Source organism: Heterodontus francisci, chromosome 16 (genome assembly GCF_036365525.1).
Source record: "Heterodontus francisci isolate sHetFra1 chromosome 16, sHetFra1.hap1, whole genome shotgun sequence".
In the NCBI taxonomy this organism is placed as follows: Eukaryota; Metazoa; Chordata; class Chondrichthyes; order Heterodontiformes; family Heterodontidae; genus Heterodontus; species Heterodontus francisci.
Window position 1 is genome coordinate 72044471 of NC_090386.1, and position 18522 is coordinate 72062992.

The 18522-nt window shown below is 44.7% G+C and overlaps 1 protein-coding gene across 5 annotated transcripts in view; it reads left to right on the forward strand.

Annotated features, from left to right (window-relative positions):
• The window catches only part of LOC137378196 (DNA (cytosine-5)-methyltransferase 3B-like), a 313202-nt gene that overhangs the window by 88960 nt on the left and 205720 nt on the right, over positions 1 to 18522 (forward strand). For all 5 annotated transcript variants that reach the window (XM_068048370.1, XM_068048373.1, XM_068048372.1 and 2 more), the window contains exon 4: positions 13388 to 13488. In XM_068048370.1, the coding sequence (XP_067904471.1) occupies positions 13388 to 13488 (101 nt within the window). The remainder of the gene's footprint in view (positions 1 to 13387; positions 13489 to 18522) is intronic.

Below are 18522 nucleotides of genomic sequence, written 5' to 3' on the forward strand. Positions count from 1 at the left end.
TAGCAAATTTCACATTCTAACCATTCTCTAAGTAAAGACATTTATCTGCAATTGCTTATTGGATTTCTTAGTAATGATCTTGAATTTATGGCCCCTCGTTTTGGAATGGTTTAATGCATACTTCCAATAGCCAAACCCTTTGACGTGGAAGGATGTTATCTGGAGTGATAAATAAAATGTATCTCATATAAAAGCAAAATACTGCAGATGCTGGAAATCTGAAATAAAAACAAGAAATGCTGGAAATACTCAGCAGGTCAGGCAGCATCTGTGGAGAGAGAAGCAGAGTTAACGTTTTCAGGTCAGTGACCTTTCATCAGAACTGGCAAAGGTTAGAAATGTAATAGGTTTTAAGCAAATGAAGCGGGGGTGGGGCAAGAGATAACAAAAGTGAAGGTGTTGCGAGGACAGGGTCACAGTGACTAACTGACCAGAAGGTCCTGGAGCAAAGGCAAAAAGTATGTTAATGGTGTGTTGAAAGACAGTGTTTGTGCAGAGAGGGTGTTAATAGCCAGAAAAATGAACTGCCCTGGCCCAAAGCACAAACATGAAAAAAACAGTGGGCAGACACATGGTAAGAAAAATGAATGATGAAACAAACTAAAATAAAAAGAAAAAAAATTAACTGAAAATAAAAAGGAGGGCCTGTCATGCTCTGAAATTATTGAAATCAATGTTCAGTCCAGCAGGCTGTAGTGTGCCTAATCGGTAATTGAGATGCTATTCCTTGAGCTTGCGTTGATGTTCATTGGAACACTGCAGCAAGCCCAGGACAGATATGTGGGCATGAGAGCAGGGGGGTGTGTTGAAATGGTAAGGAACCGGAAGCTCGGGGTCATGCTGTCGGACTGAGCAGAGGTGTTGTGCAAAGCGGTCACCCGATCTGCGTTTGGTCTCCCCAATGTAGAAGAGACCACATTGTGAGCAGCAAATACAATATACTAAATTGAAAAAAGTACAAGTAAATCGCTGCTTCACCCGAAAGGAGTGTTTGGGGCCTTTGATAGTGAGGAGAGAGGAGGTAAAAGTGCAGGTATTACACCTCCTGTGATTGCAGGGGAAGGTGCCATGGGACGGGGATGAGGTGGTGGGAGTAATGGAGGAGTGGACCAGGGTGACACGAAGGGAACGATCCCTTCGGGATGCTGATGGGAGGGGAGGGGAAGTTGTGTTTGGTAGTGGCATCACGCTAGACGTGGCGGAAATGGCGGAGGATGATCCTTTTGGATGTGGAGGCTGATGGGGTGGAAAGTGAGGACAAGGGGACCCCTGCCCCAGTTCTGGGAGGGAGGGGAAGGGGTGAGGGTAGAGGTGTGGGAAATGGGCTGGACATGGTTGAGGGCCCTGTCAGCCACAATGGGGGGGACTCCTCGGTTGAGGAAAAAGTAGGACGTATCAGAAGCACTGTTGTGGAAGGTTGCATCATCAGAGCAGATGCATGGTGGCGGAGAAGCTGGGAGAATGGAATGGAGTCCTTACAGGAGGCAGGGTATGAACAAGTGCAGTCGAGGCAGCTGTGGGAGTCGGTGGGTTTATAATATATTAGTAGACAGCCTATCCCCAGAGATGGAGACCGAGAAGTCGAGGAAGGGAAGTGTCAGAGATGGACCATGTGAAGGTGAGAGAAGGGTGGAAATTGGAAGCAAAGTTGATATAGTTTTCCAGTTCTGGGCGGGAGCAGGAAACGGCACAGATACAGTCATCAATGTACCGGAAAAAGAGTTGGGGGATGGGGCCTGAGTAGGACTGTAAAAAGGAATGTTCGAAATATCCCACAAAAAGACAGGCATAACTAGTATCCATGCAGGTACCCATAGCAACCCCTTTTACTTGAAGGAAGTGAGTGGAGTTGAAGGAGAAGTTACTCAATGTGAGAACAAGTTCAGTCAAGCGGAGGAGGGTGGTGGTGGATGGGGACTGGTTGGGCCTCTGTTCAATGAAGAAGCAGAGAGTCCTCAAACCGTTCTGGTGAGGGATGGAGGTGTAGAGAGATTGGACGTCCATAGTGAAGAGGTGCCGGTTGGGCCTAGGAAACTGGAAATTGTCAAAATGACGTAGGGTGTCTGAAGAGTCACGGATGTAGATGGGAAGAGACTGGATCAGGGGAGAAAAGATAGCGTCAAGATAGGAAGAAATAAGTTCAGTGGGGCAGGAACATGCTGAGACAGTGGGTCTGCCAGGACAGTCCTGTTTGTGGATTTTAGGAAGGAGGTAGAAGCGGGCTGTCTGGGGTTGCGGAACTGAAAGGTTGGAAGCTGTAGAGGGAAAATCAGAGGAGATAAGGTCAGTGACAGCCCTGTGGACAGTAGCTTGATGTTCGGTGATGGGGTCATTGTCCAGGGGGAGGTAGGAAGAAGTGTCTGAGAGTTGGCGCTGAGCCTCTGCAAGGTAGAGGTTGTTACACCCAGACAACAACAGCACCACCCTTGTCTGCAAGTTTGATGACAATGTCAGGGTTAGACCTTTAGAGAACGGAGTGCAGGAAGTTCAGAGGGAGACGGGCTAGAGTGAGTGAGGGGGGTCAGAGAAATTGCGATGGCTGATGTTTCGCCGACAGTTTTCAATGAAAAGATCAAGAGTGCGTAATCGGCCAGAGGGAGGGGTCCAGGTATCATAAATATTATTGTAAATAAAATGTATCCCCCCTCTAGGATATTAAGTGTCTATAGCATTCATTGTTACTAAATTATGGGAACTGGAAGAGGCTAGTGTGGGTGAACAAAGTTCATGTATGTAGGAAAAATGGAGAGGACATTTGGAAATCAGAGTATTGTGAGAGTTGAATGTTTGTGCTGGGAGAATTCATGCTGTGCCCTAGAACAGGCTGAGAATTCTGGGTTCTACTCTTCACCAAGGAAAGCTTGTTGCATGCTTGGAAACCTGCAATGATGTCAGCAACACAGACTAACTAAGGTATAAAAGGGCACAATAAGTTGAAGACGTTGATTCCTGACCATATCCTTTTTTTCACACAGTGTAAGATGCAAGGCTTTACAGGTCAGGGGGGTGGGATTGGTTTTGGATTGCTCTACCTAAGGACCTGGCACAGACATATGGCTAACTAGGCTGCTTTTGTGCTGTAGGCATCTGTGGTTTACACTCCATTGCTGGTCCAGTTCTTATTGTGAGGTCCTGGTATAAATATGACCTTTCCCCCCGGCAGAAATCAGATAATAGCAAAAGTGCTGTTGTTTTTATACTATAGGTGGTAGTGAATAGATTTCAAGGTCCACTCTTCACAAAGAGCCTTAAGATCAAAATTATCTTTTAGATAAAGTTTGAAGGTGATTTTGCATTTTTACCACTACTGTTTTTCATGTTTATAGTGAGACCTGATGCTTTATTACAGAAAAACAGGTGATAAACTAAAAGTATAAAATGTTATGTCAGCACAGCGAAAGAACAATTAAAACAAGTGTAACTCAAGTGGTAAAATGCTAACTTGAGTGGATCGAGGATGCAAATACATTGATCTTTAAAGGCGGGAATGAAGGTAGAAAAGCCCATGCAAAAAGCAAATGGGGATTTGGTTTTTAGACATTAGTACATTGAACATGAAAGCATAGAGATTATTTTGAATTTGTACAAGATATTGATTAGGTCACAATTGGAGTATTGTGTGCAATTGGCAGCCCATTGTAAGAAGGTTTTTAAAACTGTGGAATATGTACAGTGAACATTTACCAGAATGATACCAGGAATGAGAGATTCTAATTAATGAAGAAAGGTTTGAGTAATTGAAGCTTTTTCACTGGAATAGAGGAGTTAAGGTAGTGGTGAATCTGAAAATTTCTAAATTATGGAACATTTTGAGTAGGTGAAAGATTGTTGGTGAATTGGTGATAAGGGAGCTTAGACTCAGGATTGCCATTAAAATAATGAAAAGGAGAGTTAGAAGAATTTTTTTCACACATCGGGTTATTAGAATATGGAGGGCTTCACTGCAAATAGCTGCTGCGGCAGAGACTATGGGCAGGATTTTCCCGGTCATGGGGTGGTGAGCTGGGAGGCAGGGACGGGAGGATGGGGGTAGGGCTAGGAAAATAGCAGGGAGCTGCATAGGGACGGCTCCCCTAAGCAGTCCTGCCAGTGGGAACGTTTCCCAGTGGTGGGTCTGGCTTTGGATCGGCTGCCCCTGGAGGCGGGCAGCCTATTTAAGTGATTAAAGGCTTTAGTAAGTGCAATCTTTCCAGGCTGCCGGCATTCTGTTGGCAGCAGAGAGGCCCCCTGCCCATGGGGAGGCTACCAGCTTCATGGAGGCAGCCTCCCTGTGGCAGCCTGATGGGGGGGCCATTGAAGTTGGAGGCTGTATGGCCCAAAGAGAAGGCTGCAGAAAGGTAAGGCTACCCCCGTGGCCCCAATTGGCCATCTGAAGGGCCCTGTCTGTTTGGCCCCTCAGAAATTTAATTTAAAACTTACCTCTCTGACATCTGGATGGCTGAGCTGCCTTAGCAGTGCCCACCTCTCCTGATGGGGCTGCTGAGGCTCTTGAGCTGCAAGCCCTCTCTTCGGGCTAGGAGCATCTACATCCCACCCATGTCCTTACTTGAATGGCAAGCCTGGAGGCGGGCAATGAGGAAGCCACCTCCGGGAAAATAGCTGAGCCAGTTCTGGTGTCAGCAAGTGTCGAGGTCCCAAAGCCAGTGGTAAAATCCAGCACCATTTTTATAGAGAACTGATGAGGTTTTAAAAAATATAAAAGCATACAGGAAGAGAGGAAGCAATTAGGGTTATTGTAGACCTTTCCAGTTGAAACACCAATATGGGCACAATGAGCTGAGTGAACATAAGAACAGAAGAAATAGGAGCAGAAATAGACCAGACATCCTGTCGAGCCTGCTCCACTATTCAGTACGATCATCGCTGATCATCTGCCTCAACTCCATTTTTCTGCCCACTCCCCATATCCCTGATTCCCTGTTTATCTTCTCGTTAAATATATCCAACGATGGAGCATCCACAACCCTCTGGGGTAGAGAATTCCAAAGTTTCACAGCCCTTTGAGTGAAGAAATTTCCACTCATGTCAGTCCTCGATGATGGGACCCTGATTCTGAGACTGCCTCTGTGTTTTCGATTCCCCAACCAGGGGAAACAATCTCTCAATGCCTACCTTGTCAAGCTCATTCAGAATCTTTGATGTTCCAATGAGATCACCTTCTTCTAAACTCCAGAGTGTATAGGCACAATTTACTGAATCTTTCATCATAGGACAACCCTCTTATCCCAGGAACCAATCTAGTGAATGATTGCTGTACCACCTACAAGGCAAGTATGTCCTTTAGATATGGAGACCAAAACTGCACACTAACTGCTTGCTGTATCTGCATGCTAACTTCCTGTGTTCCTTGTTCGAGTATACCCAAGTCTCTCTGAACAGCAACATTTAAAAGTTTCACACCTTTTAAAAAAAAAAGTCTGCTTTTCTGTTCTTGCTACCAAAGTGAATAAACTCATATTTCCCACATTATACACTCCATCTGCCATCTTAGTGCCCAATCACTTAACCTGTCTCTATATCTGAGCAGCCTCTTTGTGATCTCTTCACAGCTTACATTCCCACCTATCTTTGTATCGTCAGCAAACTTAGATACATTACTCTTTGTCTATTTGTGTAAGTCATTAAAATAGATTGTCAACAGTTGAGGCACCAGCACTGATCCTTGTGGCATTCCACTAGTTACAGCCTGCCAAATTTAGGGCGGCACAGTGGCGCAGTGGTTAGCACTGCAGCCTCACAGCTCCAGCAACCCAGGTTCAATTCCGTGTACTGCCTGTGTGGAGTTTGCAAGTTCTCCCTGTGTCTGCGTGGGTTTTCTCCGGGTGCTCCGGTTTCCTCCCACAAGCCAAAAAGACTTGCAGGTTGATAGGTAAATTGGCCATTATAAATTGTCACTAGTATAGGTAGGTGGTAGGGAAATATAGGGACAGGTGGGGATGTTTGGTGGGAATATGGGATTAGTGTAGGATTAGTCTCAATGGGTGGTTGACGGTCGGCACAGACTCGGTGGGCCGAAGGGCCTGTTTCAGTGCTGTATCTCTAATCTAATCTAATCTAACTTGAAAATGCCCCACTTATCCCTACTCTTTGCTTCCTGTCTGTTAATCAATCTATGCTAATTTATTATCCCAACTCCATGAGCCCTCATCTTGAGTATTAACCTTTTATGTGCCTTTGGAAATTCAAGTATACTACATCTACTGGTGCTCCTTTATCTTCCCTACTAGATACATCCTCAAAAAATGCTAATAAATTTGCTGAACATGATTTCCCTTTCATAAAACCATGTTGACTTTGTTTGATCACGCTATGATTTTCTAAGTACATTGTTAAGATAATAGATTGCAGTATTTTCCTGGCGACTGATGTCTGGCTAACTGGCCTGTAGTTCCCTATTTCCTCCCGTTCTTGAATATCGGTGTTACATTTGCTAACTTCCAATCTGCTGGGACCATTCTAGAATCTAGGGAATTTTGGAAAATCATAACCAGTGCATCCACTATCTCTGCAGCTACCTCTTTTAGAACCCTAGGGTGTAGGCCATCAGGTCCTGGGGGTTTGTCAGATTTTAGTCCCATAAGTTTCTCCAATACTTTTTCTCTGCTGATGTTAATTACCTTAAGTTCCTCACTCTTATTAGCGGCTTGGTTACCATTTATTTCTGGTGTGCAGACTTAAAAGAACATGGCAGACAACTGGTTTAGCCATCCACCACCAGATCTGGCTAGACCACTTAAAACATTATCGGGTCCTGCTATCATCTGCTAAAACTGCTCACTATTCCAGGATCATCCTGGAATACAAAGATAACACCCGGCTTCTTTTCGCTACTACAAACTGTCTTCTTAAACCTCTTTCCCCTGCCCCTCCACCCTCACCTGCAACAAGGAGGAGTTCACGGACTTCTTTGTCACTAAGATCGAGCCCATCTGATCAGTTGCATCTGCCGCGACCCTCCCTTCCACTAGTCCACTTGGCCGTACTTCTGATAATGCTCCTCCCTGCCCTAGACCTCGATCCTATTCCCACTAAACTGCGGCGCACCCAACTTCCCCTCCTGATCCCCATGTTAGCCAATATTGTAAACAGTTTTCTCTCTTCAGGTGTTGTTCCTTTCTCCCTTAAAACTGCCATCATCTCCCACTCCTCAAAAAACCAACCCTTGACCCCAATGCCTTTGCAAACTATTGTCCCATCTCCAACCTCCCTTTCCTCTCCAAAGTCCATGAATGTGTTGTTGCCTCTGAAATCTGTTCCAATCCTTCCTGGAACTCAATGTTTGAATCCCTGCAATCAGGTTTCCATCCCTGCCACAGTACCAAAACAGCTCTTATCAAAGCCACAAATGACATTCTACGTGACTGACTAAGGTAAACTCCCTCCTGATCCTTCTCAACTTGCCCTACAGCCTTTGACATGATTGACAACACCATCTTTCTCCAACGCTTCTCTACTGTCGTGCAGCTGGGTGGGACTGTTCTCACCTGGTTCCATTCCTATTGTCATGATCTGGGAGGAAGTTTTTCAGTTCGGTGAGGTGTTCCAAAGTCGAATAGTCGGATGCCACTCTAAGTCTTTCCAAGCGAGGTTGATGAAGTCTGTGAGGGGTAGGTGTTCAAGGAAACTCAACTGCAGCAGGCTTCACTTAGATCTTCCATCAGAGGTGTAGCAATAGGTCTTATTAGGTCTTGCAGCAGCAGTATAGCAGTAGAAGGTTTTATAAAATTTCAGGATTCTTCAGAGACAGGAGGCAATAGGGATCTGCCACATTTGAAATCCAGGGGTTCTTCTCAAGCGATGCAGGATTCTTTTACAGAAAGGTAATACTTTTCTATTCTTCTTCTGATCTCCATGCGCGTCAGAATCAAATTTCAGAATGCCTGCTTTTTGTCCAAACTTACTGGCTTTTGAAGTTCCAAGCTGAAAGCACAACCTTCTTGACACTGGTCACGTGCTCAGTCATGAAGTCTCTGTTGTCACTCAGAGTAACCGTTGCTTTCCTTGAAATTACCTGCTTTCTTGTCCTTTTACAAGTTCAGCTTCTGTTGAACTTCCATCCAAAACATCCATAAAGTTCATTATTTGCAGGTGTCTCAATGTTCACTGAATATCCTTTTTCAGTTTTTAAAAACACAAAATCCTAAGTTTTTAATACAAAAACAAAATTATTGCAACACTACCTAATCATAGCCAGAGCATCACTTGCAGTGGCTTCTCATCCTTCTCCTGCATCGTTACCTCTCATGTTCCCCAAGGATCTGTCCTTGGCCCCCTCCTATTTCTTGTCTACATGCTGCCCTTGGCGACATCATTTGAAAGAACAGCATTAGTTTTCACATGTATGCTGCGACACTCAGCATGAGCAAATCTTTCCTCCATTTTAACATTGGGAAGATTTTAGGTTCCCGCTCCAAACACTCTCTTTTCTAGCTACCAACTCCATTCCTCTCCTTGGCAACAGTCTTAGATTAAGCCAGTCTGTTCACAACCTTGGTGCTACATTTGACCCTGAGATGAGCTTTCAACCTCATATTCGTGCCATCACTAAGACAGCCTATTTCCATCTCTGTTACATCGCCCCTGTTTTAGCTCACCTGCTGCTGAAAGTCTCATTTATGTCTTTGTTAACTCTGGACTTGACTATTCCAACGCGCTCCTGGCTGATCTCCTACATTTTATGCTCCGTAAACTTGAGGTCATCCAAAACTCTGCTGCCCATGTCTTAACTCGCACCAAGTCTTATTCCCCTATCACCCCTACACTCATTGACCTACATTGGCTCCCGGTCAAGCAATGCCTTGATTTTAAATTTCTCATCTTGTATTCAAATCCCTCCATGGCCTCGCCCCTACCTATCTCAGTAATACCCTCCAGCCCCACAACCCTGCAAAATATCTGTGCTCCTCTAATTCTGGCCTCCTGTGTCTCCCTTATTTTAATTGCTCCACCATTGGTGGCCATGCTTTCAGTTTTTAAAAATTCATTCATGGGATGTAGGCGATGCTGGCCAGGCCAGCATTTATTGCCCATCTCTAATTGCCCTTGAGAAGGTGGTGGTGAGCTGCCTTGTTGAACCGCTGCAGTCCATTTGGGGTAGGTATACCCACAGTGCTGTTAGGAAGGGAGTTCCAGGATTTTGACCCAACGACGGTGAAGGAACGGGCGATATAGTTCCAAGTCAGGATGGTGTGTGACTTGGAGGGGAACTTGCAGGTGGTGGTGTTCCCATTTATTTGCTGCCCTTGTCCTTCTAGTTGGTAGAGGTCGCTGGTTTGGAAGGTGCTGTCTGAGGAGCCTTGGTGCGTTGCTGCAGTGCATCTTGCACACTGCTGCCACTGTGCGTCGGTGGTGGAGGGAGTGAATGTTTGTAGATGGTGTGCTAATCAAGCGGGCTGCTTTGTCCTGGATGGTGTCGAGCTTCTTGAATGTTGTTGGAGCTGCACCAATCCAGGCAAGTGGAGAGTATTCCATCATACTCCTGACTTGTGCCTTGTAGATGGTGGACAAACTTTGGGGAGTCAGGAGGTGAGTTACTCGCCTCAGGATTCCTAGCCTTTGACCTGCTCTTGTAGCCACGGTATTTATATGGCTACTCCAGTTCAGTTTCTGGTTAATGGTAACCCCTAGAATGTTGATAGTGGGGGATCCAGTGATGGTAATGCTGTTGAATGTCAAGGGGAGATGGTTAGATTCTCTCTTGTTGGAGATGGTCATTGCCTGGCACTTGTGTGGCGTGAATGTTACTTGCCACTTATCAGCCCAACCCTGGATATTGTCCAGGTCTTGCTGCATTTCTACTGACTGCTTCAGTATCTGAGGAGTCACGAATGGTGCTGAACATTGCACAATCATCAGCGAACATCCCCACTTCTGACCTTATGATTGAAGGAAGGTCATTGATGAAGCAGCTGAAGATGGTTGGGCCCAGGACACTACCCTCAGGAACTCCTGTAGTGATGTCCTGGAGCTGAGATGATTGACCTCCAACAACCACAATCATCTTCCTTTCAGCTAGGTGTGACTCCAGCCAGCAGAGGATTTTCCCCCTGATTCCCATTGACCTCAGTTTTGCGAGGGTTCCTTGATGCCATATTCGGTCAAATGCTGCCTTGATGTCAAGGGCAGTCACTCTCACCTCACCTCTTGAGTTCAGCTCTTTTGTCCATGTTTGAACCAAGGCTGTAATGAGGTCAGGAGCTGAGTGGCCCTGGCGGAACCCAAACTGAGCATCACTAAGCAGGTTATTGCTAAGCAAGTGCTGCTGGATGGCACTGTTGATGACCCCTTCCATCACTTTACTGATGATTGTCAGGGCCCATAGCTTTTGCAGTATCCAGTGCCTTGAGTCTTTTCTTGATATCACGCGGAGTGAATCGAATTGGCTGAAGTCTGGCATCTGTGATGCTGGGGACTTCAGGAGGAGGCCGAGATGGATCATCAACTCGGCACTTCTGGCTGAAGATTGTTGCAAATGCTTCTGCCTTCTCTTTCGCACTGATGTGCTGGGCTCCCCCATCATTGAGGATGGGGATATTTGTGGAGCCACCTCCTCCAGTTAGTTGTTTAATTGTCCACCACTATTCACGGCTGGATGTGGCAGGACTACAGAGCTTCGATCTGATCCGTTGCTTATGGGATCGCTTGGCTCTGTCTATCGCGTGCTTCTTACGCTGTTTGGTACACAGATAGTCCTGTGTTGTAGCTTCACCAGGTTGACACCTGATTTTGAGGTATGCCTGGTGTTGCTCCTGGCATGCCCTCCTGCACTCTTCATTGAACCAGGGTTGGTCTCCTGGCTTGATGGTAATGATAGAGTGGGGGATATGCCGGGCCATGAGGGTACAGATTGTGGTTGAGTACAGTTCTGCTGCTGCTGATGGCCCACAGCGCCTCATGGATGCCTAATTTTGCATTGCTAGATCTGTTCGAAATCTATCCCATTTAGCACGGTGATAGTGCCACACAACACGACGGATGGTATCCTCAATGTGAAGGCGGGACTTCGTCTCCACAAGGACTGTGCGGTGGTAACTCCTACCAATACAGGTGTTTAGCTAGGCGCGAAGCTCTGGAATACCCTCCCTACACCTCTACATGTCACTTTCCTCCTTTTAAGACATTCATTAAAAACCTACCCCTTTGGCCAAGCTTTTGGTAATCTGACTTAATATCTCCTTTTGTGGCTTGGTGTCATACTTTGTTTTATAATGCTCATGTAAAGCGCCATGGGACGTTTTATTACATTAAAGGTTCTATATAAATATGTTATTTTATTGTGTAATTTGTATCTTCTACTGTGAAGACCGACACAAAATATTTGTCCAATGTCTCTGCCATTTCCTCATTTCCCATAGTAATTTCTCCAGTCTCTGCCTCTAAGGGACCGACATTTGTTTTATCGACTCTCCTTTTTATATCCTTGTAAGAGTTCTTACAATCTGTGTTTATATTCCTGGCTAGTTTACTCTCATTCTATTTTTTCCATTTTTATCAGCTTTTTGGTGGCCGTTGCTGGTTTCTAAAACACTCCCAATCCCCAGGCGTACCACTATTCTTTGCAACATTATAAACTGCTTCTTTTAATCCAATGCTGTCCTTAACTTCCCTAGTAGGCCACAATTGGATGTTTTTTGCTAAGTTTGTGTTTTAATGGAATGTATTTTTGTTGAATACTTTGAATTGTTCCTTTAAATGTTTCCCACTGTTTATTTACTCAATCACCCTCAGCCAGCAATCCCTATGCAATTGGCTTTGTTTAGGTTTAAGATTCTTGTTTGGGCTGGAGGACGTTGCTTGCAAATTTAATGTGGAATTTAATTGTATTATGATCACTTTTTCCCAGTGCATCTTTTACTGTGAGATTACTAATTAACCCTGCCTCATTACACAATACTAGATCTAAAATAGCTTTATCACTGGTTGGTTCCACAGCGTATTGTTCCAGGAAACTTTCGCAAAATCATTCTGCAAATTCATCTTCCAGACTACATTTGCCAATTTGATTTGTCCAGTCAATATGAAGATTGAAGTCCCCACAATTATTACATTGCCATTGTTACAAGCTCCAATGATTTCTTGCTTAATTCTTTGTCTAACTGTATAACTACTATTAGGAAGCCTGTAAACTATTCCCCCCAGTGTTTTCTGACCCTTGTTATTTCTAACCTCCCTCAGTGCTGTAATTCTGATGATTCTGTGTTGTATTGAATCACATAATTTTTTCAACATTTACATTTATTACAAGAAAGTAATGGCATGCTTTAGATGAAGGTAATATCTATCATTTACAAATAGTACATAAATGTGATTGCAGCTGCAGTGCCAGTAGAATGTCTAAGGTATACATTTTAGAGATAAATTTAATCGACAAGATATTCTACTGTTATTTTGCATTATTTATTTATAATTTAGAAAATACTGCATTGCTATTTGACTTGTTAACGTGATGAGCATAGGGTACAAAACAGCAGCTGAAAAAACCCAGGATTTTTATAAATACATAACTTTAGAGTGATGACGGGCTTCAGTACTTTTTAACTCATCCCATATTCTGTGCATTTTGATGGATTAAATAGGTGTTCATGAAATGCATCATTCATGAGTAAGACTGTAATTAATGGATCTATGGTGGAACTGGAGAGACAAAGAATTGTTCCTGAATGCTTTTAATTAGCTTGAGGCCCCTATTCCACTAAAGGACCTACTGGATCATTCATTATGTCCGTTAGGTAGAACCTGCAGCAGAGCACTACTTTAAGAATGTAACAGATTTGAATAATCAATACTTACAAATCTCATTGTGTCTGTTGATTAATTGATGTACTCATTTTTTGTAAAGTCTGTTACCTTAGTATTCAATACCAAAAAAATAATAGTTTGCTAGTCCAAAATAGTGATAGAGGAGCAAGGGCTGGTTTAGTTCTTATTTCAATTCCAGACTTAAAGAAAAAAAACATACTATTATTAAGAAAGCCAAGAGCATGTTTTAAAGCTAATGAATCACTTTTCAATTATTACTTTGACTACCTCATATATTCTCAACTGATGAATTTCTTATCAGTGAGTGAATATCCTATATCCCAGCTGTTTCCGATGTTGAAAAGTCAATATATAAATGCTGGAGTCTGTCGGGGATCCTTCTTCATTTATGTAGCAGTGGAAAGCAGGTAATACTTCTTGGTACAGCTACTTCACTTATATGGCAGGGAAGTCTTCCAAAAGGGAGAACGATACAGAGGCAACAGCAACAAAAAAAAATGACTTTCAGCTTCCACAATCCAGTTTCTACCCTGACAACAAATTCAAGGAGTTTCAGAAGAATCATGCATTGTGTTTCAAGTTTTAACTCGCTTCTGTTTTTTTAATTAAGCTGTTTTGTCCCGCTCAGATTCTGACATGGAGATTATATCCAGTGAAAGCAACCAAAGAAGAAAACACGCAGATGGAAGGCCGAAGGCTAAATTGAGATGTCAAGGTGGCTGTGAAGCGGTGAGATTCCTTTGAATTTTACATTTACCAAATATTTCTACTAATAGCTGTAGGTGTTCGACAAAATGAGAATAAACAGAGCAAAATACACTGGACTTGATTTATATCTCAATATATCAGTTTAATCTTAAAGTTGTTTCATTGGGAAGAGCAGAATTTCCTGCTTGTCAACATGGAAAGAAAATATGGAGAATCCAGTTTACCAAATAATTTATTTTGAATAGTTTTAGAATTGTGAACTAGATTGCATAATTGATTCTCTCATCTTCAATCTGGAAGTTATGATGAATGGAATTGCTTGATCATTTTGCATCTATACTAGTAGGATAGCCTACAGCTCAACAAACCTAGGACCAGTATTCTTGCAAGGAGATTAACTAGAGCTATGGGAAAGGGTCTAAGCCAATATGGCAAAGAGAAGGTTAAAACAAGAGAGTTGACTGGGCTGTTTGGAAGTGAAAGTAAGCCTTAAGTCATAAGGAGGTAGAAAGTTGAAAGCGGCCAACCAAAAGAGAAAGGCCACAAAGTTGGGCTCTGTAGTGTCAGTAGTTCCAGTTCAGGAAAAATATGGTGGCTGGTCTGCTCCCAAGCACATCCAGTGCAACTCATGCTGATTGCCATGTTGTGGAAGGTGATAGTGCGGATGCCCATGTCTGTGCTGGAGGTATGCAGAATGGGTAGCTTGTGACATCAGTCAGTATGTAATGTGGTCTTGACGCCTGATCTGCCATTTTGGACCTTGCCATACCTAAACTGCACGAGGAACCAGGTCCCCCCCCCCCCCCCCCCCGCCACCCGCCGCACAGTGCTATCTAAAGGATCACTATTCAGCTGACAGTGAGGTGCTTTTGACTATTTACTTGCTTTCTGGAGTTAGTGGTAGTATGGTGTTGTTGGAGTGGTTGACAGAAGATCTTTTAAGTCAGAGGAAAGTAGTGCAGGACCTTTGGAAGGAGCTGTGCAGTTTCAAAAGGCCTCTGAGTACACCACTTGCTCCTAGTCATCTGGCCTATACTTGCAGTTTCCCTTGGGCTGCAGCATAACAGGGAGATGGAGCAAAGGCAGCATAGAAGAGAGGGAGGCTAATGGAGGGAGGAGAAGAAGGGCTCTCAGCAGGAGGCCTTACCCACCTAGATTCTTCAGAGAGCACTTCTACCTGCATCTTAGCAAGGAGCAGTCTTGATGGCAACTGCGCTTCACCAATAAGGTGGTTACAGAACTATGCCACCTCCTCGAACTGGACGTGCAGCCTCAGATCAGGGCGAGGATGGTGCTGCCAGTGGCTGTCACTGTGGCCCTTAATTTCTACGCCAGTGTATCTTTCTGGGCTGGAGCTAGCAACATCGGCAACATATCGTAGTTTGCTATGCATCGCTGCATCTGGAAGGTGACAGACGCCCTGTATACCAGGAGAGGGGACTTCATTGTATTCACTCAAAGCAAAGAGAAGCAATGTTACGAAAGTGCTTCCATTTTTTGTAAAACATTTTTTGAGGACTTGGGTTTTAAAACTGAAAAGAATTCCATAGATGCAGGACACTTTTTTTTTAAAAAAGAGAGGCCATCAGAAGGTCTTTTCGACTTGGTTTGTAAACATCTCTTGCTGGAAGTCACCTGTCTTCAGATAATTTTTGACCTGGGGAGGATGTTTACAGAGAAGTGACAGGTCAAGATTCTAGGGTCAGGAGGCTTGTCTGTTGAGATATAGTTTTTGGTTTCACTTTGGACAGTCAGTTGGGGTGTGGACAGTATTTTGAAAGGAGTTTAAAAATAAACCTGCCAAGGACAAAACCACAGCTCAGCCTTTTCCATCTCTTTGAAAAGCCTGCCAGCTTTTCCATCTCTTTGAGAAGCTCTTAGAAGCGAGTATAAGAAATAGAGAAATTGATGCTGCATTCCTTCTGAAATGCCTGACAGAAATCCCTGTTGCTGCATTTCTCCTGGAAAGCTTGTCAAACTGATCTTCAACGTCGCCTGAAAAGAGCTGTTCTAGAAAGATGCCAATGATGGCCGTCTACTTGCATTTGGGACACCGGAATAAAGGGACAACTGACATCTTTCCACATCTTTTTTTCGTCAAGAATTAGCAAATATTTGGCCAAAGTATTTTTTTTTCTTTTTTCCAGTGTGTGTGGTATGTGTGTGTGTAGCCAAGGTAAAAGGGAACTTTCATATTTCACTCTGTGTGCTAATGCTTTGTTTCGTCACTGGTTAAGTCTTGTTTTATAATAAACTGATAATTTTGTTATTTATTAACGAAACCTGGTTGGTGTATGTTATTCTGGGATAAAGAGTAGAGTATATGATTGACCACATCAGTAACTGGGTAAACATTTAAATATATGTTATGACCTGTGGAGAAATGGAACTGGAAAAGACAGTGCACTCCTCCCACCTTGGTCGTAACAGCAGGAGGAGAAGGCATGAGCGTTGCCAGGATAATGGACTACCAAATGGTGGAGGGAGCTTTTGACTGCACACACATGGCCTTGCAGCCGTAAAGAGGTACCACACACTCAACGTTAGAACACACAGAACATCATGTTGATGAATGTGCGCTATCCTGGCAGCAGTCATCATGCTTTCATCTTGTGCCTGTCTGCTGTTCCCACCATCTTTGAGCCACTACATTGAACTAGAGGGTGGCTGCTTGGTGACGAGGGCGACCTGTTGTACATGTAACTAATGACTTCCCTCTGCAAACAAACCATACTTGGACAATGCTCCTACACTGAGAACCATGCTGCATGCTGCAACTAGGAACATCATGGAGCAGTCCATCAGTGTCCTGAGCAACAGTTCCACTGCTTGAACTGTGAGGAGGGTGTCCTCCTGTACTTGGCAAAACATGTCTTCCAATTTTTGGTGTTCTGCTGTGTCCTCCACCACCTGGCCATGAGGGTGCAGTCCTTGTTACCAGGGCAACAATGACCACTTGAGGAGGAGGAGGAGGAAAAGGAGCAGGTGAAAGGAAGGAGGCAGCTGGCACATCAGTGCTTTGGACAAGCAGTCTGTGTGCATCTCATCAGACTCTGGTTCCCCTGAATAACTCCTCAGATCCTCAACAATTTCCCACCTTTCTGTTACAGACCATTACAGCGTACGCTTGGCCACAACCCTGAAATAAAAGTAACCATTCTGTATCAACCTGATCCAATAACCGTTCCAATAATGCATACAATATTCAACTATGCACCCCATGCATTCCCTTAGTGCCTGTCTTGCGGGCCTAGTGCTCCTACATAGTGCCATCCCAGTGGCTTCAGCATGACTGGTGGAAAGCTGCTGACTGTCAATGGGACAGACTGCAGGTAGCCTTGCAGGATGCCCTCGAGCAGCTCTGGGCCTTAAGTGTCCAGCTTTGGACTGCAACATCTCGGCATGCACGGTAGCTGTCTGTCTTGGCTGGCGAAAAGGCGACAGCAGGAGCACTGGCAGAGTGCAGTGGTAGGACTGCGAATGCTGTCATCCTGAGCGAGGACAACTGGTTTGTGCACCATGAAACCACTGACACTTTCCCAGGGCAGTGCCTCAGCAGTCCTAGTAATGTGCTGGAGCGCAGGTTGTTGGACTGCTGTTGAAACCATTTCCACACTGGAAAGGATGGATTCCAAGCTCTCTGCGAAACCCTGTGCCAAGTTGAAGCTGGATTCCTCCATGCTCCTTGACAGTGACAAAAGGCTCTCTGAGAGGCCTGCCAGTGCACCAGGCATTTCTCTGTGCATGCCCATCAGCCTTTTCCTGTTCACCACCCCTTTGAAGTCCTAATCTGAATCCTCTGCAGTAGAATCTGTGTGCGACCTCTCCCTCCGTTCAGCTGGCAAATGCGCAATCCTTTCCCTCTGTCCTGGGCTGAATCCCACTTTTGTCCACTGAGTCACTGCATGCAGTGACTGCATGCCCTCGAAGGTACATGCAGTGCCAGTACTTTTTAAAAATTATTTCATGGGATGTGGGTGTTGCTGGCTAGACCAGCATTTGATGCCCATCCCTAATTGCCCTTGAGAAGATGGTGGTGAGCCACCTTCTTGAATCGCTGCAGTTCTTGTGGTGTACGTATCCACAGTGCTGTTAAGGAGGGAGTTCCAGGATTTTGATCCAGCAACAGTGAAGTAACAGCATATAGTTCCAAGTCAGGATGGTTTCTGGCTTGGAGGGAAATTTGCAGGTGGTGGTGGTCCCATCTGTCTGCTGCCCTTGTTCTTCTAGTTGGTAGAGGTCACGGTTTTGGAAGGTGCTGTCGAAGGAGCCTTGGCGGGTTGCTGCAATGCAATGCATGTAGTACACACTGCTGCCACTGTGCATTGGTGTTGAAGGGGGTGAATGTTTAAGTTGGTGGATGGAGTGCCAATCAAGCGGGCTGCTTTGTACTGGATGGTGTCAAGCTTCTTGAGTGTTGTTGGAGCCACACTCATCCAGGCAAGTGGAGAGTATTCCATCACTCTCCTAACTTTTGGCTTGTAGATGGTGGACAGGCTTTGGGGAGTCAGGTGGTGCCTCAGAATTCCCAGCCTCTTACCTGTTTTTGTAGCCACAGTTCAGTTCAGTTTCTGGTCAAAGATGACCCCCAAGATGTTGATAGTGAGGGATTCTGTAATGGTAATGCCATTGAATGTCACCAGGAAATGGTTAGCTTCTCTTATTGGAGATGGTCATTGCCTAGCACTTGTGTGGCACAAATGTTACTTGTCACTTATCAGCCCAAGCCTGAATGTTGCCCAGGTCCTCCTGCATGCAGGCACAGAATGCTTCAGTATCTGAGGATTTGCGAACATTGTGCAATCATCAGTGAACATCTCCACTTCTAACCTTATGATGGAAGGAAGGTTATTGATGAAACAGCTAAAGATGGTTGGGCCTATGAGCTGGTGGCTATGCGTGTCAGATCAGGTGACGGTGCTTCTTCCTTAGAGGTCTGCTTTTCCTCTGGGCCTTCATACTCTGGCATCACTGACTGGCCACCTTGCAATTCTTGGGTATCTGAAAGAATAAATGCACAAGGGAAGGGTTGCGATGAGAGAGGAGGGATATGGG